The sequence below is a fragment of the Salarias fasciatus genome, chromosome 22, assembly GCF_902148845.1.
Source record: "Salarias fasciatus chromosome 22, fSalaFa1.1, whole genome shotgun sequence".
Classification (NCBI taxonomy): domain Eukaryota; kingdom Metazoa; phylum Chordata; class Actinopteri; order Blenniiformes; family Blenniidae; genus Salarias; species Salarias fasciatus.
Window position 1 is genome coordinate 5,164,172 of NC_043765.1, and position 22,731 is coordinate 5,186,902.

Sequence of the window (22,731 nt, forward strand, 5' to 3'; positions counted from 1 at the left end):
GAGCGATCAGCACGACACAATATCTCATTATATTGATATCTCTGAAGTATTTTTTCTCAGTATCCACTGAATGTTCTGCACCAGGCTTCCAACAACCAATAATATAATAGTGACTGATAATGTTATGAAACCAACAGGGTTATTAACCGACGGTAGTGCAATAAGATATTTGAGTCGTTGCCTTGATTGAACATTTTGAAGCCTTTTTACGAAGGAGTAGGTTTTAAAATGATCCTTTCAGAATCAAATGAATGCGGCCAATATAATAATGGATCAATACAACTCATTCATTTTGAAATAAATCTCTTTTTTTTTTTAGATTTTGTCCAGTTTGCTTATCAAAAACACAAACAGCAACATATTAGATGAGCCAGTTGTCAGATTCATCTGTTGAGGATAGATAATACTGAGCCCTCTCTCTCTCTCTCAATCTTTTGCCATTTCGTCAGATTTTTGGCACGTTATCATGTTATTTGCTTTATTACATTCAAAATGGCCAACGTTATTGTGCTACGGGCAATTATTACATTATTTGCAGTCATTACATTGTTGCTTGCTACGGGCTCTTTGTCTCATTTTCAGATGAACCGGCGAGAGGTAAAAGCTGTTTGTTGACAGTGTCTGATTGAAACAGTCTCATCTGGTTTGCAGATTTTTCGAGTCGACGTGAAACACGGCGAGATGAAGCTCCGGCCCACAAACCGCAGTTTCATACGTTCAGGATTTAATCAGCGAAGCCGCAAACTTGAGGAGTTGCTCTCCAACAACACCTGCTGTTATAACCTAATATCTCAGCCTTAATATTCCGCTTCAATTTCTTCGTCTCATTTTCAGATTACTTTTTAATCGCAGCTCTTTGAAACTCAATTTCGTTTTCTTCCTGCGCTTGATACACTTTCCAACATAAACACGTTGGCTCGCCGCCATTTATCCATAACAATAATATGATGGTGAATAGTTTACGACAGCTGATGTAATTTCTAGATTTTTTTTTTATTGGTAATTTGGGGCTGAATTTTAACCCCGTCATGATTCAGATGAGAGAAATATTTTCGTTTTATTTCTGTGGAATTGTTGTTGGGCAATGAGTGGCTGTTTCTGTCTCGTCTCCCAAAATATTATTCATTTTTGATGGGAGTTTTGAACAGTTGATGGCCGAATGTCGATCATGCCGTTGAATCCGGTCTGCAGGATGGATGAACTGCAAAAAGTCAAGCCAGACGCGGTTTCTCAGTAAAATATGGATATTATACAGTGTAATTGTATTCAGAGTATTTCCTTCATTTGGACTTTTTATGTCATTAAAATAAAAGTTTCTCTGGTCTCGCCTTTCCCCTCAACTTCAGATCATTTATGAAACATTCTGGTTTCACAAATTGGTTCATTTCCATTTATTTGTGAAGATTCTCTCAAATTTATTCTCGAAAATCACAAACTTTTGAGAGACAATGCAACTTTTTGGGTTGTTTCTGTGACATTCGACTGACTCGAGTTGCCTGATTAAAGCATCAGCCGCTGAACAGCCAACAGATCCGACACAAAACAAGGCGCGTGACACAAAGACGAAACGACGGCGGCGTGTTTCCACTGGTGTTCAGGGAAATGGATAAAAGCTCTTTGATCACTACAAGAAAATATAATCACTTATTTCTATTCTAAATTTGAAACATATTTGCAGATTAAAGTGAAAAATAAACTGTGTTCCTCCAGAAAAAGCCGAGTCCAGGATTCTGCTCCTGAATCGTTCAGACCTTTAAACTAACAACAAAGTTGATTTGCTTCCCGATGCCGAACACGTGCTCGTGCACGCCCTGCAGCGAGGAACAGTGCACAGTCTCGCCTCTCCCTCCTAACCGGGGAGCTAATCAATACCTCTACACGACTCGGTCACACCTCGACACAACACGAGACACACAGCCACACACACACACACACACACACACACACACACTGTACGCCGCAGCAGAGACAAATTAACACAGAGTCGACCTGTTGATTGCAATCACTCCCTGATTGCTGGGAAACTTCAAGTACATCACTGGAAAAATCACCAGCGCCGAGAGTCGTTTTGTGTATTTTCAACAAATGAGAATGAAAGGAATAATTCGACAATGGGGGGAAAGTCCCATTGTAGGACTAAATGTCTATTAGAATACAAACAGAGAGCGACGGCGCCTCTCAAAAGGCCATACATGAAGGAGTTTTTCTTTTCCTTTTCCTTTGGGAATCCCTAATGCTTGATGACTGATTTACCAAACACGTACATATTGATAATCTACACAACGTGAGCAAAACATGAGGAGCCAGCGGAGGAAGTATCTCAGGGCAAGATCTGAGCAGTGGATGTTTCACTGTCTCAGTCAGACACCAAACATAAGGCCCCTGGCCCAAAACTGTCCAGCAGGAGGCGCCAATATGGCCTGCCAAACAACCAAGCAAATAGTAAAATAAAATTTTGCACTAAAAGGTTTCAATAAAATTGCCTTCATGTTGAGATTATTGTCATTTTGTTTGTTATTATTCGGCTTTGTGAAAACAGACATTTTCATCAACACTTTAATGATGAAATTTAAGGATCGTTAAGGCACTTTTTTTACTGATCCTGCTCACTCTTGATAAATCTGGGCTGCGTGTGGCCCCAGAATAAAATCAGTTTGACACCTCTGGTCTAGTTTGCTTTGAGTTCCAAAATGAAACTTGAGTAAACTGTCACTGGTAATCCAACAGCAGGTCAGAAGATCAACCGATGCCAAACAGAGCATCGGCCTGATTCACTCTGCATCCGAAACGAGATACGTCCCGAAGAAAAACCAACTCAACTCACAGAACGTGCTCCCAGATGAACCCGGCTCTGGGTCTCGTGTTCATTTCTGTACATATCAAAGGGACAAGAATCCACTGCAGTAATTAATCAGCTTCATGAAACCTTGGAGATGAATTCTAGACGGAGTCAAGCCGAGCAGCATCATCCTCAATCTTAATGTTCAGAACCTGGGAGTGGCGGCGGCGGAGCGGCCTGCAGAGGAGACGGAGAAGTGATATAAATCATCTCCACTCCCTGTTAGTGACGAGGGGGAACTTTTCTTAATCATCCCTGTGTGTGTGTGTGTGTGTGTATGTGTAAAACCTACCAAGATAATGCTTTTTTCAAAACCATCTTGGTTCATATGGAAAGACATGTGAATGAAGATTAATCAGAAAATGAGACTGAATGCAGAATTATTTCTTCACATGAGATAAATGCAGTTGACCCATCTTCTCAACTAGATTTAAAATGTTCCATCAAGACTGGAGCCGATTCCACCGACTTCACGGAGAAAGCAGGAAACCAGCTTTTCTCGTGGCTGAAGAACACACTCCTGCCTGTAGCGATCAGGAAGTCGCTAATTAATCTAACGTCAGTGTGTTTCGGCTGAGACATAAACTTCCAGGATGGAGAGAAAACCCTCAGTAATCATGGAGTTCCACCAGGTTCTGTGTTTGGAGAACCGCTGCTCCACCGTTCCACTGGGGAAGCAGCCATTCAGAGTTCGGACTGTTAACAATCAGCAAAGTGCCAGAAGTCCAGAGTGGACCAGCGGAGGAAACACAGCGAACAAGCTGACATTTGCACCGAGGACCCAGCAGCTCTGTAAGCCCGGCAGCTTACGGACTTAGTCAGTGGCTCTGAAAGACTGGCCGTCACCACACACACACACACACAGATTTATATTTCCTCCCCCCGGACAAAGAGTGATCTGCTCATTTAACAGCTAAACACAGCCCCCATCCATCTCACTTTTCCCCCTGCAGGAAAAACACCACAGCCTCCAAATATCGGGCCGGGCATCAGCGCTGACCTGACACCAACTTTCTCACCGCCATTTGTACAGTTCTGATAAGGCAGCAGGAAACATGGGTAAAAAAAATAAATAAGAGGAAAGAAAAGAGAAGGAAACTGTGACAAAATCTGACATCGACACAAGGATTTGGTGGGTGGCTTATCTGGAGTGGCACAAACACAACGTCGGGCGGCACTTTGGGGAGATTCGGGCCAAAATGAGACATCTGTCATTTCACACCATTTACAGGAAAACTGGGGGTTTTTTTTTTCTCCCTCTCTCTTTTTAAAGTGATGGCAGGTATTTCAGGAGTTTGATGGGTAAAATGATAGCGCCCGCCGCGGCCGAGCACGCTGTAGTTTGCGGGTATTGAAGGGAAATTTCATGTGTTTTTGAAATCGAGCCTGAAACGATCTGCCAAAAAGCTTCACGGGTTTTTCTTACTGGTTTAAGTTTCATCTGCAGCGCGAAGCGAGGCGCTTCCGACGACGGCGCCCGCTGCTTTGGGAAGTAACCCTTGATTCCAGCTCTTTGTAAATACACTAAATACTTTCTTCTGTGTCAGGAAGGCAGACGGGTGGTGTTAGATCTGCTGGAGGGGGGAGCCTCTCCTCCTTGTCCTGCGGTTTTTCTCTCCCAGAAGAAGCAGGGAAGATGGAAGCTGGGCTGCTCTCCAAAACAGGAGGGCTGCGCACAATGAAAAACATCTGTGTTTGTATGAGCTGTAATCTCCTGTTCAGTCACAATGGCTGATTTACATTGGATGAAAGGAGGAAAACATAAACTCCCCGCGGGGGGAAAGATAACCTCACTTGTTTGAAAGGAGTTTCACTTGTTTAAAGAATGCGGACATTTCCCTGAAATGAGCTCAGTGGCGTTTGAAATGAAACACAAATCATCCATCATTTGTCATCGACATGATGACTGATGACAAATCAGCGGGAAAAATGCTTCTGCCTTCAAAAAGAGTTATTACCGTTTAATATTTTTACATCCATCTTCGACCCACGGTGCGGAGGCAGCCGCCGCCGCCGCCGCCGCCGCCGCCGCAGCCTGAACCAGGTGAGACTGAACCACAGACACACAATCAATCACGGTTACACACACAACTCTCAGTTCACCACACACGTCACAAACGAGTGTGTGTTAAAAAGTCAAGTGTTGCTCTTTTTCTTTCTGTTGCTCTCAATTTTGCTCATTCATTACCTGGAACCTGATTATTATTATTATTAGTATTATATTTAATAGCGGCTGAATAACAGTGAGATTGTGTATTGTGAATGTTTCCTATGTAACAAAGGGGAAGAAAATTGCAGGTTTCATCTACATTTAACTTGATTCCACGTTTTAATATTGCTGCTGAGCGTTCCTGTATTGAGCCGGCGCTTTGTGTTGACATTACAAACCATAATTTCACCGTGGTTCACTATAATTTTCCTAGCAATTAAACATCTTTGTAAGCATAGTAAGAAACAGGACTGCTAAGATAAATATTCCACCTGAAGCCTTGGACGGTGTTCGCATGCCTTTTTCCAGATTCTCTGTTGATGCTTTGCTTTTTCTACCAAATGCAGTAATTTGTGTTCCGTACTTAAACCCTAGAATTATTCACTAAAATATGAGAATTTTGAGAAACAGGAGAAGAAGTTTTTACAGGAAGAAAATGGTTCACTTTCTACAACATCTTAATACATCTAACATTTTATTTTGGTTTTTTGTTTTTGTTGTTTTGGGTGTTTTATTTTTAGCTATTCTTCTATATTTTTTTAGAAAAACTCTTCAACAATAGCAGGATTTCCGTCATAAATGTTTTTCTCAAAGTCTCAGAATACATTTTGTTGTTACTGTATAAAGAATAAACAAATATTTAGAGAGTGTTAACAAGTTTGACTTTGACTGATCTTCCTCCACTGCAACTTCGAATTCCCTAAGTATTAAAAACTCTCGGAATATAAGAAAATGTTTTATTTTTGGCAGTGGATGAAGCACAAAAAGCAGCGCCGCTTTAATCCTCACATTTTCCGTTAATCCCAGTTTTTTGCTGTGAGTGCGAAACTTTATTTATCCCCCAAAAAAATGTTATTCTAGAAGTTTGTTGTTTTTACATGAAATACACACACATTTTGCTTTATTTGTCCACCCTACAGCTGATGGTTTGTCTCCTGGTATTGGAACTCGGGAAGTTTTAAAACGATGAAGTTTTCCTGTGAAATGGGTGGTTCTTGCTGGTCTTATGTTCGACTCCTGCTTTAAAATATTGCTCTCTGTGTTGAGACATATTTTCCTCTGAAAGCCACAAAACACTGATGAAATCTTTAAAAAAATCTGTTCTGCATAAAAATAAATCTATACCTGAAGGCTGTCTCAGGTTTTCTGTGTTTATCCTTGAACAGATCAAGGTCCACATACCTGAAATAAATAAATCCATGGACTGAGCTCATATTCTGGATCATATTTACAAAAATCTAAAGCTCAAAGTCGTGTTTTTTTGAAGTAAAGGTTTCCACTGAATGTGAAAGTTTCTGGACGCCGGTGAATCTCTGCTAATGGAGCAAGTTTGATATATAGAAGAAAAAAAAAAAAAAAATCAAAGGCAGCAGTGCTCTCAGCGGACTTTATAAGGTGTGTTTACTTGCACTTGTAATTTATTTATTTATTTTCTAATGTTTTTAACCAGCTGGCCCGAACATGGCACTCTGCTCTGTTTGCTCCTCCACATCACAAATGAGCCAAACAATTACCGGCGAGCCGGCTGCATTAAGGCGCCGCATTAATTAACTTAAGCGCCGCGCTAATTAAAAGTCAGTTTCTTTATGCTGCGATCACAGTGGGTCCATTTTGCTCTGTGAAGTGTGAACTAAGTGTCAAATTACAGTCCGCGAAAAATTGTTGCATCATAAAGTAAATTATTGAAAGTCCGTTTAGGAAAACCACGAAACGGCGAAGTCTGAAATCCTCTGGAGACGCTGGTGTTTGTTCCAGACAATGCCGTCAAGGCAGGTTTCATATGAGCTTTATTCTAATTAAAGGAAGAAGCTCAGGCTGCAGTCTGGACACCGCAGAGTAAAGTTACCGTGTTTATAAAGTAGTTCTGTTTCCATGAGCTTCCACTGCCTCCCTGAAGGAATCTGAACTGAAGCTGATTGCTGGTAGTGACGTCTCTTTAACAACACAGATCACATTCCCACCTCTGTCATAGTTTTGAGATAAAAATGCCATTATTCATTTAAAGCAAGTAATAAATAACATGGATGGACTTCATGCTGAATACTACTCCATTTAAACAATGATTCTGTGACAGATTTGGCATCCAGTCTCACTTTAATCTGTCACTTTCTTTGGGTTTTGATTGTTTCACAGTAACAGGGGTGTCAAACATAAGGCCTGGGGGCCAAAACTGGCAAACAAGAGGCTCTAATCCGGCCCTCTAAACCACCAGACCAATTACATATTGGTTCGCTTTGTGGGTTATGTCGTGCTGGTTTTCACAGAAATAATGACGGAAGATGTGATTTGTTTTCAAACGAAGGTCCAAGTCCTCACTGACGTTTTGTTGGAAAATCTTTAGCAACCCTTGAGAGGAGCGACGTCTGTGCTGCATTTGGACGACGACTCGCCGAATCGGGCTTCATTTGTTCGGTTCAGCAGCGCTGCTGTAAAAGCTTCTGACATTCATGCTGGAAAATACATCAGCGCGCATTATGCACTTAATAAAATGGGAGGCCGTGCTGCAGAAAACAGAAATGTGCTTTAATGAATTAGTGAAGGAGACATAAACATGTCGTCACGCTCGGTCGTCATGGCAACACGATGCTCCAGCAGCTGGTGGGAATATAAACCCCAATAAGAGCTTTGAGGCGCTTCACGATCCTTCAAGGCTACATTTAACATCTGAATTCCACCTGATGTGATCATATCTAACAATGAATTCATAATTAGGAAAAAAAGTGAGTCCAGTGTCGTGTTCGAGATTCCTGACGGGGCTGCATCCCCAGGTGAGGAGTGGGAGTGAGCGCAGCGCCGACTCTTCTCCGCCCCGCTGCCTTTCTGAGAGCCGACAGTAACGTGAGCGCAGGGACCGTCGGCCGAGCTTACAAATGGTTCTCCTGCTGCTGCAACCACAACGCTCGCAGTCCGCCTCAAACCGGCGCGCTGTGTGGACGGCCGTCCCCCGGGGGAGCGCTGCCCACACACACACACACACACCGGCATGACGGAGGCGGTGCAAAGCTTTCTGGGAGCTCACAGCGCTGCCTCCCATCGCAGGCCGGTTCACCACCAGGCAGGAGCGGCGCTGCTTTTGAGAGATTTGGGGTCATTCGGGGTGAGGAGAATGAAACCCAGTGCACAATTAAAAGTGTCCTAATTGGGAAAAAAAAAAAAGCACACGGCAAAACAACCCCGGCTGGTCGGAACATGAAACCTGAGGTCAGCATCAGATGTGAACTTCGATTGTTAGCCGACTGCCTTCTCCGTCTTCAGCCACGTGTTTGGCATTCTGCACTTCAAGCTTCAGAAACCAAAAAAAAAAAAATAATCAAAGGAAAGGGGCCTCGTCTGGATCCAGTTCATTAAAGAAGCGCTCCAGGAATGTTAAGCATATTTAAATTCATCTTTCGGTTAGAAATAAACTAGGAGACGACTCTGAAGCCGGACGGGAGGAGAGACTACAGAGCAGCTCCAGCAGAGGAGAGACGAAAATATAAAACCACCGTCAGTCGTCAAGTTTCCCTGACAGTTAAATATTCATCCTGACATTTCTTTTAATGAAACCCGGTGAATCCCGCTCTGTTCCTCTCAGTCTTATTAGACGGCAGACAGAGTGGAGAAAAATACATGAAGCCCGTCAGTCGGCTGGGCTCTGCTCCTCCGTCAGTCTCACCGCTGAAGAGCCGCACCGGAACTCTTACTGCTCTTCTCCCTCCAAAGATAACATTTACAGCTGTAAGTACATCGCAGGAGGAGCAGGAGCAGCCGGAGAGATGTTCAGCTAACCAGAGAAAAGATGAAACTGAACCGGCTCTATCCGCTCATCCCTGATTCCCGCTTTATCCAGGTGAAGGACGGGAGGAGCTGCAGCCGACACTCAGCTGGGACGGAGAACATGCAAACTCCACATGGAAAGGCAACGGTGCGATTCATAAATCACCACTAACCATCAAGAGAGAGAAATACTTTATAGAACGGGTGAAGTTTTTCCTCTAAAACTGATACAAAAGCAGCAAAAACAGAAAAAAACAAAACAGTCAATTAATCAGACTTGTTGAGAATCAGCGTTTCGGTTGAAATCTAACTGTTCGAAACATCAGTTTATCTGAAGCAGCGGCTCTCAAACGTTTGGCCAGTGGACCACTAAAGGGTCAGAAGATGAAGTTTACCAGCTGTGAGATGACATTAACCGCAATATATTCATTTGACGACCAGCGGCGCACTTTAGTCTGTATTAGTGTTTATATGGCGAGTCAGTTCAGGTTATTTGGATTACACAGAAGAAATGTGTCCACTTTAAAGATAAATTCTGGTTATTCTGACCAATTTACGAGCTATATAAGGAGATCAATATTTTCCAATATAATTATATAGTTATATATTTCAGTTCCAGCCACATGTGACCAAATGCTTTCTGCCTTTGAAGATGTCAATAGTGTCATAAAAATGTGATCATTGAACATATCAGTAAAACACAGTGTGAACTGAGACGCAATATTGCTAAACTTTCAGTTCTTTCATTCACATTTCAGGTTTGTTATGTTTTGCATAAGAATAAATATGAACTTAATAATGTATTAATACTTTGTTGCATTGATATTAAGATAAATTTACAGTTGTAGTTGTTCAGAGATTATCCAGCTATTACCTGCTGGTTTCGCTCAGTTGAGATCAAACTGTGTTGTTAGTGGAAACTGGCGTGAAATGAGTTTGATGCTCCTGATCTAAACTTTCCAAAACCAAATCAAACAGCCACAGAAATGCACCTTTAACCATTTCTAAAGCCACCTAACCTGAATGACACATCTTCAAACACATAAAAGTTTAACCAGTTGAAAACCAGCCAAAAAAAAAAATGGCCCCAGGATGAGAAGAGCGCAAAGCAACCGCATCAAGATGTAAAAAACTGTTTCATATGCAATCTAAAAAAAAAATCCCAAAACCAGCTGACAACTTAAATACCAATCTGAGACGATTCTCTTGCGTCTGCAGATAAAACTGTTTGGATCCCTTTTATTTGGTTTGAAAAAAATTTGAGAGAAAACAAGAGAAACATTGCAACACAGCAGTTTAACAAAGAAATGTGGAATAAATAAAATCCTGACGTGTTCAAACGCTGAAGCCAGCAGGCATCGTTTACAAATGAATGTCCTTTTATATGCCTCTCTCTCTCTCTCTATATATATATATATATATATATGGAAAACCTGAAATAACCTGCACAAAAGGAGAAAATAAACACCGTGATGAATTACAGCCCTAAGTTTAGCTCAGAACAGTGCAAGAGCAGCACGGTGGGAGCAGCGAAACCGGGACAAGCGCTGCGTTAAATAAATTGGCTGCAGAGCACAATGAGGGCTCTTCTAAACAGTGTTGAAGAGAAGAAACTTCTTCCACATCTGCTGGAGTCTCAGCTGGCCTGGCAGAGGCTCGGCTTTAACTGGATTAACAACAAAAGCCAAGCTCAATAACTAATAGGCCTCTTCTTCCTGCGTTCTCCATCCTTCCCTTTCTCCGTCTTCCTTCTCCTTCGGAGCAAAGCAGGGAGATAATGCGGAACACTTTTATGCCTCCTGCTGAATTAAACATGCAGGGAACAGCTTGTACTGGGCGCTAAAGCTGAAGCAAAGAGAGAAGGGAGAAGGAGGATATATACGATTCCGCCCCTGCTCAGAGGTCTCTGGAGTGCGGCTGAACATTTCTTTACAATTAAACAGATCTGTCGCGGATACGCAGTGCCCAGGAAATCTAAACAGGACCCGCTTTTTTCCCACTAATTGGTGGAGTTGAAAGCGACTGTCAGTTGTTGTTGGGCGGAGGCGGCCAATCGCCAAGCGGAGGGAGGCGACGCACTCAGACGCGCTCCTGTGAGCTTTTCCAAGCCCACCTCCGGCTCTCATGGTCGGGGCTGCAAAAAAAAAAAAAATCCCATTTTGCCAATCTTCCCTTCCTTTTTCACACTTCCTGTCATCTTTGCTGTTGCAGCCAACCGATTGGTCTCCGCTCGGAACAAATGTGCCCATCTCTGACTCCGGGAGCCGTGCTGAATAATTGACAGTGTTTCAAACGTTCCTCGGTCTCAGGTGGTTCTCAAAAAGAACCCGGTGATGTCTTCTCATCCTCTCTGCAGGGGCCGAGGTCTCGCTTTCTGTTCTGCCTCTCTTCGTTTTCCACTCTCACTTCCTCTGATCTGAGAGGAGAAAGTCTGCCTCCCTCCCTCCCTCCCTCCCTCCCTCTCTCGCTCCGTCCCGGCCTGTTTGGTATTCCCCAGACGGAGCGGTGAACCCCCACCCCCACCCCCCCACCGGCGGAGCCCAGTGACCTGCTACAGCGTCCCCTGCTTAGCATGGCCGCCACGCTCCCAGCAGCAGGGACGAGGCGTTACGGCGTTACGGGGTTGCGTTCGTGCGAAGCGGCGCCGGCGCCGGCGAGCTAAAGATCAGAGGAGGACGCCTGTAACTAACATGGCCCCATTTTCAACTCACCCAACGGGCTGCTGGGAACGCCGCACCGACTCGCCGTCCGCTCAGAAACAACAAGTCATACTTCGTTGGGACTTCATTAAAATTCATTAACATTTCATTAAAAAAAAAGAAATGTGTCCTCTGATATTATTGAAAAGATGAAAACTGCTGATTAAAAGTTCTCTGCCAAACTTATGCTGATTTTCAGGTTCATCAGGCTTCATGTTTGTTCTTGTCTCATTGTTTACATATGATTACATTCAATGAAGCACAAAAGATTCAATGTAAAACTAAAAATCTAAGATCAATTCTTGTTTTATTTCCTTTCTTTATGAAGTACTTTCCATTAATTGTTTTTTTTAATATTAGTTTTACTTTCCTTTGTTAAATTAATGAGCAATCCTCACAGTGGATGTGATCAAAAAGAAGCATTTTATCAGATGTTTAATGAGTTTCACCTTGTTTTTTTTCCATTTCAACTGTTTTTTCCAGTTCTCTTTAAACATTAATATTCACAATAATCCCTCTTTCTTGCTTCTGCTTCTTGTTTTGTCAGCATAATATAGAAGGTTTGATTGATATTTTTCTTTGAAAAGGGAGGATTGTGTCAATACAACCCATCCAACCCCCCCCCCCCCCCCCCCCCCACACACACACACACACACACACACAAAATTACCTTCTTGAATTTATAATATATTGAGCAAAATGTAGTTTTTTGAAATAGAAATGGACACGTTTGCAAAAACAAACGTCAACAAGAACAGAATCAGCTTGGCGTCTCTGGTTAATGTGAGCAATTCAAACCAAGGTGAACGGATCTGAAGCCACTGGGGGGGGCGACAGGTTTACTGCAGGCCTTGTGTTTGTCCCGCAGAGGACAAGTGTCCTCGTTCCATTACAGGCCTTTTCTGCCGTTGATTCACACTGAGAAATACTGAGAAAGACAACAGAAAAGGATCCACCTTCATTTGATTTTCGCTGGTTAAACACACACTGTTGGATTACAATCGCTTCGCAAACTAAATTCAGCTTCACCTTCACGAAAGTCAGAGATTCAGAGTCAGCTGGAAAAGCTGCTTGAATGAAGATCATCTGGCTTCACTTCGCCTCTTCGTTTCTGCCGTCTAAAGCTGAAAGCTGGACAAAAAATACTTTGCACCTCCTCACGATGATAAAGTGAGTTTCTGATAAAAGCATTGAGAGCCATATCGAGACACAGCTCAGATTATTAGTGTGTTTAAATAAATGCGACGGTGTTATTTAACAGTTTATTGGGCTGTTTCACCCTGTTAAAGAACCTTTTCTGTTACTACTGTACGTATTTCTACTTAAATTTGAGAGAAAAGATTTTTTTTTTGTGGTGCTTGATCAAAGAATTCATCTTCGTTTTGAATAATGTGAGATCAGTTTGAAGAGTCTGGGTTCAGTTTGAATGTCCTGATAATAAATTCAAGTTTATTTCAAAGAAGTGTATTAGTCCGTGTCTTGTTTGAACTATCTGTGTACTTTTCCGAGGATGTGAGTCTGCCATTCTTCCTTTAATTGACAACGAGATATTCGGGAATTTTAACCTTAGGGAGTTGTTCACACATATCCTGACTTAAGCTTAAATCAACACTTTTTATTTGCCACTTTTAGTTTTAGAAAAACTGTCTGAAAAGTATGAAAATGACCAAAATCATTGAAAAGATTAACCATTTATGAGTAAAATCTTCTCGGATTTCAACTTCTTTTCTTGAAAAAGGTGAAGTGTACTTTTCCGTCAGTTAGCAGACGTGTGAACGGCTGCTGAAGAGGCTGAGGATCCCGGTGCAGGTGCTCTGTCCTGCACTGTGCAGTGAAACCTGCTGGAGGGGAATAAAAGAGGTGCGGGAGTCTGGTATTTATAGACCGATATCACAGCTCGCTGTATTAATTACCATTTCATCCACAGAGAGTTTTCTCAGAATGGTTTTGCTTTTATTGAAAATGAGATTGTGCAAAAACAAAAGTTCTGACTGATGAGTTTTGCCACTGAGGGGTGCATCCATGCTACAAGATCCTGCCACTAATTAGCTGTGATCACAGACGAGAGCTTAAAATGATGTGCGGAGCCCCCCCCCCCCAGAGGAGAGATGTGCTGATAACACTGACCGGACGCAGGCTGAACGAGCTGGAAGGGGAAGAAACCGGGGCCGCTGACAGTTCTTCACATATTGTTCACCAAAGAAAAGGGAGGCAATTAGCACTTAGAAAGGGCTTCAAATTCATCATAAACAATTAAAAAGTACCTTTAAGTTGTTGATCGGATTCATCGATGTCTGAACCTTGGAGCATGCATGCACCCACACACTGAAACACCTGAATCCACACTGCTTTGCAGGGACACAATGAATCCTACTGTAGGCGCGACGTGTGCAACAACCAAAGCTACAGTCGGCCTGGTTTTCTCAGTTACTTTGAAAACGAGTTGGCAATTCGTCCAAACACATCTACAGGCTTTATGCGACGTCTCCACTGGAATGCTTTTGTAACACGGCAGATATAACCGCCTCATTTACAGAACAACAGACTGCACAGTGTATAATGTTCAACAACAATCAACAACAAAGGACCTGTTCAGGGCTTCGGGGAGGGAAGAGGAGCTCAAACCGTCTTCCTTAACGCCAAAAAATAATAACATATGACAATTTCCAGAAGGTTCTGAATTTCAGATGCTTCGATTTATAGCGCAGTCTGTGTTGAGGCAGCTCTGTCAGCTCTCATTCATGAAGGGCAACGAGATCTTCATTATTACAACAACATATTCTACAGAGCACAGAGACATGAATAAATGTAAGATCTTCTTAAAGATTCCCTTTTTAGATCCGCTCTCACAAGTACTTCTTATGTTGACATTTACAGCGCCACAGAAATCTGCAATGTAATTGACGGGTAATACTACACCACTTTATTTCTGTTTACTCACCGAACCCTCGGCTGCGCCACACAATCAAACACAGCGTGTCGACAGTAAATAAGTGGGTGGTTGTGATGTGACATGGCGAGCCTGAAAAGCAGAGGATGTTCTCCGTGTGTGTGTGTGTGTGAGTGTGTGTTTATTATGATTTAACCCCATATATGCTCCTTCCTGCCCAGTCTGAATCATCCTGCTGCTTTGACGTCACCAGCATGAGAAGGAGGATCGAGTCAATCCATAAAACACAATGCTTTAAAAGAAAAGCATGAGACGTAAAAGCCTTGGAGTTCATAAGGCAAAAGTGTTTCAAAAACAAGAATTCTCCATCTCAACAACAAATCCATTCAAAGAATTCAATTAAGCACACAATAAAAAAAAAAGAAAATTAAAAAAAAAAGTACCATATTTTTCAGTTCAATCACATCTCACATTGAAGTGAAATAAAGCCACTCATCTGAACAGAACGTCACTTCTGCCGTGCAGAAAAAAACAAAGGCTTGCTTGTGGGTTTATTTAGAAAGACTTCACATGATCTCCTTGAATCGTGTCTTTCTGTCCAATCACAATGCAGAGCATGAAATAATCCTGGTAGGTAGCCTAAGAACATTCTGCAGGACATGGAAATACATGAAATACAGCAGCCTCCAACAAAGCCGGTGAATATTTTGCCTCATTGAATGCGACCCAGATAGGAATATAAATACGAGTTATCCTGTTCCCCCTGCACACAGTCACTGCAGCACTCATCTAAGCCGGCCATTATGTAAATAAAGAAAGCGCCGAACGAGAGGGAGATGTAATGTGTGTGGGACAGAGCGGCGGGAACACATACAAATCGCTCACCATTCATGTAGAAAAGAATCAAATGGCATGGAGATGTAAAAAAGAGGAAGTAAAGAAAAAAGAAAGTGAGAAGTGATGTCGAAGGGAAAGCAGAGTTGGAAACAAAGAAAAGCACATTGTTTTTGTTTTTTTTTTTTTAAATCCATTAAATGAGTCATTACCGACCCAATGTGGGACTGTGTGAAACCCCCAAGGCTCCCGGTGTGTCTCTCCCTCAGCAAGATCAACACCATTACACAACAGTAACACCAACAACAACAGGAACAACATCTACAATAACAACAACAACAACAACAACTGTGCTATAGTGAGACAGCGCCCGATATATAGATGATGCACATCATTAACACCACAGCCAGCCACACATTAGCACGCACTGTTCAGTCTGTTATGTTACTGAGATAAGTGGCTCTCGCTGCAGCGGCACCCAGGTGGCGTCTCAGGATGCGGCGGGAAGCCGCACCAGCGATTCACAGCGCCACCGCCGCCGCCGCCGCCGCATGGGCGGCGAGTCGGGGCGCTTGAAGTTTTCAAACAGTTCAGTGAAGTCTGCAGCACGTCGGCAACATCCAGTCCCGGCTACAGCTTTACACAGAGTTCAACAGGTTAATGCAGATGTTCTTTTCTTTAAGCGGAAAGGCATCGTTTGAGCGGCGGCGACTTTGAAGAAGTGATTACGATGCTCCCGGTTTTGCAGAGATTTCATTTTCTGGTCACGTAGAAAATACAAACAATTTAGTCACTCGGCACATAATTACACACTTGCAAAGCTTCAGAAACAAGAACGTAGCAATAAGCGGCATCACGTCAGAGTTTCTCTTCACTGTCGGCTCTTTTTTTTTTTTTTTTTCTCCTTAATTTCCATTTTGTGATACTTGAGTGACGCTGAAGGAAATCTGCCTCCTCGGTACAGTTACAGTCACGTATTCAGCCACAGCGCACCCTCGCCACCGCAGGTTTCATTCTTCACGTTGACAGTCTGTTTCCTTTACACCTTCATTTAAATCCTCTTGTTATAAAACTATACACTCATTGTCAAGCAGAGAGGATAACTGATGGCGGCGCTTTGAACAGGTTGTACATTAAGCTGGAAGGTGTTTGGCTGATGGAGGTGATGATTTGTTTGGACGCCCACTCCTTCCACCAAGTCTCCTCTTCTGCTTTCAGCTCTCGCCTTTTCGTTCTTCTCCAGCGAGGTTTAGACGTAAATGGCAGTCCGGGAAATGACCGAGCCGTCTCTCTGAGACTCCATGTCGTCGTCGAGGTACATCTCTTCACCGCCGTGGCCTCTGTGGACGTGATAGGCCGGCGGGAGCATGTTCCCGCCTCCCCCGACGCCTCCGAACCTGTCGTACCGCTCGTCGTCGTCCTCCATGCTGTCGTCCATCTCAAACTTCCTCCTGTCGGCGTCGTCTATCTCTCCGCTCAGCAGGATGTCGTGGGCGGTCGGGGGGTTTCCGGTGGAGGCGTGATGAAGGTGATGGTGGTGGTAGTCGTTGGCCTTCTCCGTGAGGGTTCCGGTGGCGTCGCAGCCCTCCCGGTACGTGTAGATGGGCCCATTGTTATTGGCGCCGGTGCCGCCGTTCTTGCTGCCGTTGTTTGCCGAGCTGCTGAAGAGCAGGCGGGCTTTGTTGCCGTAGTCGCCGCCATTGCTGCCGCCGCTGCCCGTCGCTATGGAGTCCCCGCTGCTGGGGTACCCGCGCCGCTGCTGCCGGCGGCTGCGGGTCAGGAGAACCGCAATGAGCGCCACGACCAGTAGCAGAGCCAGGAGGGAGCCGATGACCACGCCCGCCACCGTGCCCGCACTGGACGGATCCTCCAGCGCTTCTGCAGAGGGGATGGAGGGGTTGTAAGGAGGGGTGGAAACATGGGTGGAAGAGAAGAAAGGAAGGAATTGATGGCTGTTTTGGAGGACGTATTCACACTTCTTCCTCTACTGTAAATGTGCTGTGGTGATAGCAGTGGTGTCTCTATCCTCTTACAAGTGTGCAGTAATGTCCTTCTCAGTGTAATCCCTCGCTGAGGGTGCAGTCAGTCAGCCGCTGCTGGGATCAGGCTGAATGGGACTCATTCACTCCTTTCCAGCCGCCAGTCGCACCGCATTCTGCAGACATGTCGCTCGACAATACATGTCTGTCCATCTGCTGGCACTTGACTTTCTGTGGCCTTTCCCCCCTTTTCCCAGCGGGGGAAAAGCCTCGTACCACTGCAACGGTCCTTCCTCCTATTCATGTTGGTGTGAGCCAGGTTTGCCCCTCCACTCTTGTTTCAGTTGAAGATTGAAACAAAAATGAGAGATGGCTTAAAAGCATCAGCAAAAATTAGTTTGTTTAGTGCCTCGGGTGGTCTTTGCCAGGGGTTAGAGGTTCGGCCCAGCAGAGCCACACAGACAGAGACAGACACACAGGAAGAAAGGTTACTGGAAGAGGGCGGAGCGAGCAGATCACTGAACCGAGCCACAATGTTCCACATTCCTCAACCTCCTCCAAATTCACCCTCTGCTTTTCCCCCCCCATCATCCTAATCATGGCCGCTGTCCTCCTCCTCATTGTCCCATCCTCTGCTCACGTCCTGCCTCTGTTATCAGTCGGCTAGTCCGAACCACTGGGCAGTGCGATCGCCTGCTGTCAGCCTCGGACTGCGTCCAGATCTCACCGATCAGCAGCGCACCGAGGTAAAAGGTTCACACTGCGGAGCAAGCTCATGCCAGGACATTTTTAAGAGGATTCTCTGCAGGAATATGAAAGAGAGAAAAGGTCTGGCTCAGGTAGTGTAGGATTTGTACAAGAGGATTCACGCTGGGCTGAAAAGAGGGGAAAAGAAAGTCTCAAACCAGGCGAAGACAGACATCGAGCTTATCGTGCAGAACTGCACAAGGCCGGCTGAAGTTTGTTTTGCGCGAATTACATGCTGATTTCTCTTTGGGGTGCAGGAAGGGCAGTGGGACTCAGAACAGCAGGGAAAATCTGAAACCCTTCCTGCGTTATGCAAATAACAGCGAGGTTCTGCCAGCACTCCTGGCAAACGCAGCAGTGAATGCCAATCAAACAATCTGAGGCCGGCTCAAATGAGCATTGTGTAGGGTTACATGCCAGTCCTGCGCCGGAGAGGGAATCACGCTTTTCTCTTTTTCCTCTTTAATTTCAGCAAAATTACATTGGACATTGAATAATGATCTGTATGAAGCTGGCGGACACATGCCAGGCTAACTAACCAGTGGGGGGGTTCGACTATACGTGAGCCTGGACTGAGAGTCTGTGATTCATACAAATTGCTCATTCTGAGGATACAGGGAAAAAAAATGAAAGCACATAAAAGTGGAGAGGTTTTTTTTTTTTTCAGCAAGAAGAGAGAACAAGAGGGTTTTAGACAGCGAGAGGAGAGCGGGGAGTTAAAAGGAGGAGGTCTCAGCTCCATTTCAAACACTCATGCTCTGGGCTCATGTGGGGATGGAGCCGGGCGATGCCAGGGTGAGACAGACGGGCTGCTGGAAGGAAGCGCGGCTCCTGGGACAGGATATGATGTCTAAATTAGGGGACAGTGTCTGGTAGTATCCAATTGAAGTGACAGAAGGCATTAAGGAAGATGAATCCAACTTTCCCTGTCCTACTTTTCTCTCACTTTACAAACTTACAGATTGGCATAGAAAGACAGCATGTGGGCCAAAATGTTATTTATATTTATTGTGTCATTTATATTTTAACACTTAATACCATTTATCTAGTGCCTGAGTAAGAGACAGCTCAATAATGGTCTTTTGTAGAGAGTCTTCGGAGGATGCCGTCCTTCTCTTCATCAAGTTCTTAAAAATCTATTATTCTGTATCTGCTATAAAGAACAAAGCTCCTACCAAGACCCATTAGGGCTGGAGTATTCTTTTTTTTTTAAGCAAATTTAAATTCACGGGCAGAAGCAGCACGATTTCTCTTCCAAATTTTTGTAAAATTCTAAAACTAATGGAAGTTGCCAATATTTGAAAAGGCAGGATGTGGCTTGACTTTGTTGCCTGTGTGTAAAAAGTGTGCGTCAGCTGTCTTCTCCTCTTTGTGTGAATGATTCAAATTGATGAGCGCTGCTAAAACTGGTGGCTGTTATTAAATCACCGGAACTGTGTGGCTGCAGATTTGACTGGAAACACTTGTTTTTTTGACTCAATCACAAGTTAACCGTTCCTCCAAACTGAACCGTCTCAGTCTCCCTACAGAGTCTACAGTCAAATGAGAGATGAAATGAATGTGACAATAAATGCAGATGGGTTTAAGGAGTGATGTAAGGTGGAAACTGCATCGTTTGTGGTCTGTCCTCCAGGTTTTTTCAAGTCTGATGCAGGTAAACCTTTCAATAAACTATGCACCGAACCAAGAATTATGTAAATCAGAAATATTCCTGGCAACACATTTCTAAAACTGAACCAAACTAAAAGGCAAAAAAAGCAAAAATAAAAAAATAATAAATAAATAAATAAATAAATAAAATAACACCATGTATCCAGACTTAATATATTTATTTACTTAATGTTTGGATTTAGTAAGCTGGAAGCAGATATTGTGAGGCGCTGCTTTATCTTCTCAAATTCATCACGGTCTCAGTGTTTCTGTGTAAACAGCGTTCAGCCACTTTAGCCTGAATGTGGCTAGCTTAATGTGGCTAGCACTGCCAGCAGTAGCTTAACTTCTGTGCAGGTTAATATCCAAATGTTACAGTTTGGTGTGTTTGCTGCTGTGCATTGCTCCACTTCATAACATGTTAAACGATCTAAAACAATAATTGGGTAAACTGACTAAAATCTCTAGAGCATTTTAGCAACAGATCACAAGCATCTCCAGGAGGAACATGGTCTCATCTTTTGGGATAAACAGGTTTCAGTGCCTTATCAAAGTGTCAGGTTGTATGTGGTAAATCATAAATGTACTTTAATTAAAAAGCACACACTGTTTGAGCAGCATCAACAGCTTTACATAATACATCAATTTATGCACAGACTCACACACCAAAGCAATGCAAGGTGGTCACACACACACACCATGAGTGCAGCGTTTTGCTCAAAGACACTTTGAAGAGAAGTGTGACCAAACCCGTCACACTGTACCAAACAGTCGCTCATACAACATGACTTCTGTTATGATGAAAACACACCGATCTGCATTCGATTTAAGGCAATTACTGGAGACTTGCTCTGACATGACTTGATTAGTCACACAATGAAACAACACAGTCCCAATTCTTGGGGAGCTGTAACACAATCATGCAAAATTAATTATGAACCTGAAGCGGAGTTTGTCATTGGCTGAGTTAAAAGTAGGCTGAACCCACTGCTGGAAGGCTTACAGATGGTCGACCATCAGACAAAGGGATCAAAAATGAGCATGCTTATATCACACACACACAGGCACAGACACACACACACACACACTGAAGTGTTGTGCAGGCTGTGAGGTTGCCATGCAACCATCTAAGAGTGAAAATCAGTGGGGTTAATCATTGATCACTGACAAACAGTTCTCTGTTGGACCATAACTTGCTTGATGTATAGAATAAACACGTCGATCAATTTGCTTTCGCTTCATTGATCCTGCTGGCAGAAGACGTCTGGAGGAAGCCGTGCTGACTGCGACGCCATGCATCTCCATCACAATTGGATATTAAGAACAAGTCATTCAAAAAAAACATGAAAAGATTTCAAAAACTTTATCTTTAATGTATTAATTGCTCAGTTTGAAGTCTGTCAGCTTCACTCTAAAGTTACAGTCTGTTCATCATCAGCAGTAAAAGTCTCATAAGTTTGATGAACAGTTCTGGTCCGCAGGTACAAAGTTTATCCAAACACACCAGGATGTAAAATGAGTTGGAAAAAAAAAAAGAAGTAAAGTGCACTTATAGTGTGTGTGTTTTTATCTGATCCAAGGTTTCTGCAGTTGCCATCATTATATTTCAATCTAAACACTAATGGATCCCAGATCAGCTCTGAACTGTGCCAGATGCCGATACACCATCAACGCCTGTGTAAAATACTTGTCAACCACCTTAAGGAAAGCTTTAGCAAACACTCCTGAGACCATATTTAACCCATAAAAAAAGTTAAAGAAAAAAAAAAAGAAAGAAAGAAAGCGTAGACTATCGTTTGCAAGAAAATAGGCCATGCTTGTCATACTTATTTCTCATCAACAGAGGCAGGCTGCCTGCATTAAGAAGCACAGTGATAAATGTCACACAGAGAGGCAGGGGGCTTATATCAGTCTCTGTATTAGTGTCATGTACGTGGAAGAGATTAAGGGAGGGGGGGAGAAAAAGAGAGAGAGCGAGAGACCATGAAAACCATGCTTTTCTACACTCACTGCGGTGGGGATAATCTAAATGAGAAGATTTGGGATGTGGGAAGGTGGAAAGGAGTTTGTAGAGGGAGAGGGATGGAAAGCAGTTTAAGGGGTATGAAAGTAATGCAATCAAAAATAATCTGTTGTGAATTTCCCTCGCTCTCCCAGTTTCTTATTTCTTTCTCAAAAATGAAATTATACCTGAAAACACAAATAACAGACTAATACAATAAGTCAGGCCTGTTACTGTAAAAGCTCCACGGCGCAGACAAATTCTCATTAAATGAAGCTGTTGTACCCATGAATACACACCAAACACACAATAATGGATCCATTTCTGGTCGAAAACCACCCGTTTTGATGGAATCGCTGCCTTTTTGTGTTTTTAAAAATGTGCCTTTGTTCATTTAATTGAATTTGAACATCTGAAACAGGAGTTTGTTATTGTTTGTTTTATTCAACAGAGCTTCCACAGACTGCCTCTGAATCGCTTTTACCGGGCTCACAAAGTGTTTGAAAAGCTGCCATAATAATTTACTTATTAATATGGATTGTTCAAAATTCTGTTTGGAGAAAAAAAAAAAAAAAAAAATCATTCGACGCTGATTGGAGTTGCTTTGAGTAACATGTTCTGAGAACATTTAAGGAACTCACACATAAAATCATATCAGTTTCTAACAAGTCGGTTATGTACAAAATGCAGGTAATTGCTGCCAGTAAATGCAATGTTCAGACAAAGGGCAACACCACTGTGAAGCTGCAGGGAAGCTTTCTGCTTCAATACAGACGATGCAAACTATTAAAACTGTGCCTGAACCTTCAACCTGGAATACAATGTGCACAAACCTCATTCAAACCAGACGAGATCCCGAGGCTCAAATGATGGAAATGCATTCAAGAGAGTAAACAGAGTCAAAGCGTCAGAGGCGCTTTGCTTTATGAGGGCACAGCATGAGGCAGGAATACCATGCTGCTTCTCAAAACTGAATCTCGCTGCATTCACACTCATTAATTTAGCTTGTTTGGAGGTTTGACTTCAGGTAAAGAGGGCATCCAGTTTTCTGACCTTCCGAAACTTTGAAGACCGTGATCATGAATACTGAAGAACAGAGAGGAGTCGCTTTGCACGCAAATTCAGC

At 43.3% G+C, this 22,731-nt stretch overlaps 1 protein-coding gene across 2 annotated transcripts in view; it reads right to left on the reverse strand.

Annotated features, from left to right (window-relative positions):
- pvrl2l (PVR cell adhesion molecule related 2 like) overlaps positions 1–22,731 on the reverse strand; it is a 360,133-nt gene that overhangs the window by 144,825 nt on the left and 192,577 nt on the right. The window contains exon 7 of one of the 2 annotated variants that reach the window (XM_030120562.1): positions 14,823–17,105. The exons of the other annotated variant lie outside the window; for it this stretch is intronic. Coding sequence (XP_029976422.1) covers positions 16,477–17,105 — 629 coding nt within the window. The 3' untranslated portion in view covers positions 14,823–16,476. Of the gene's footprint in view, positions 1–14,822; positions 17,106–22,731 lie in introns of those variants that run through there. 2 annotated transcript variants of the gene reach the window in all.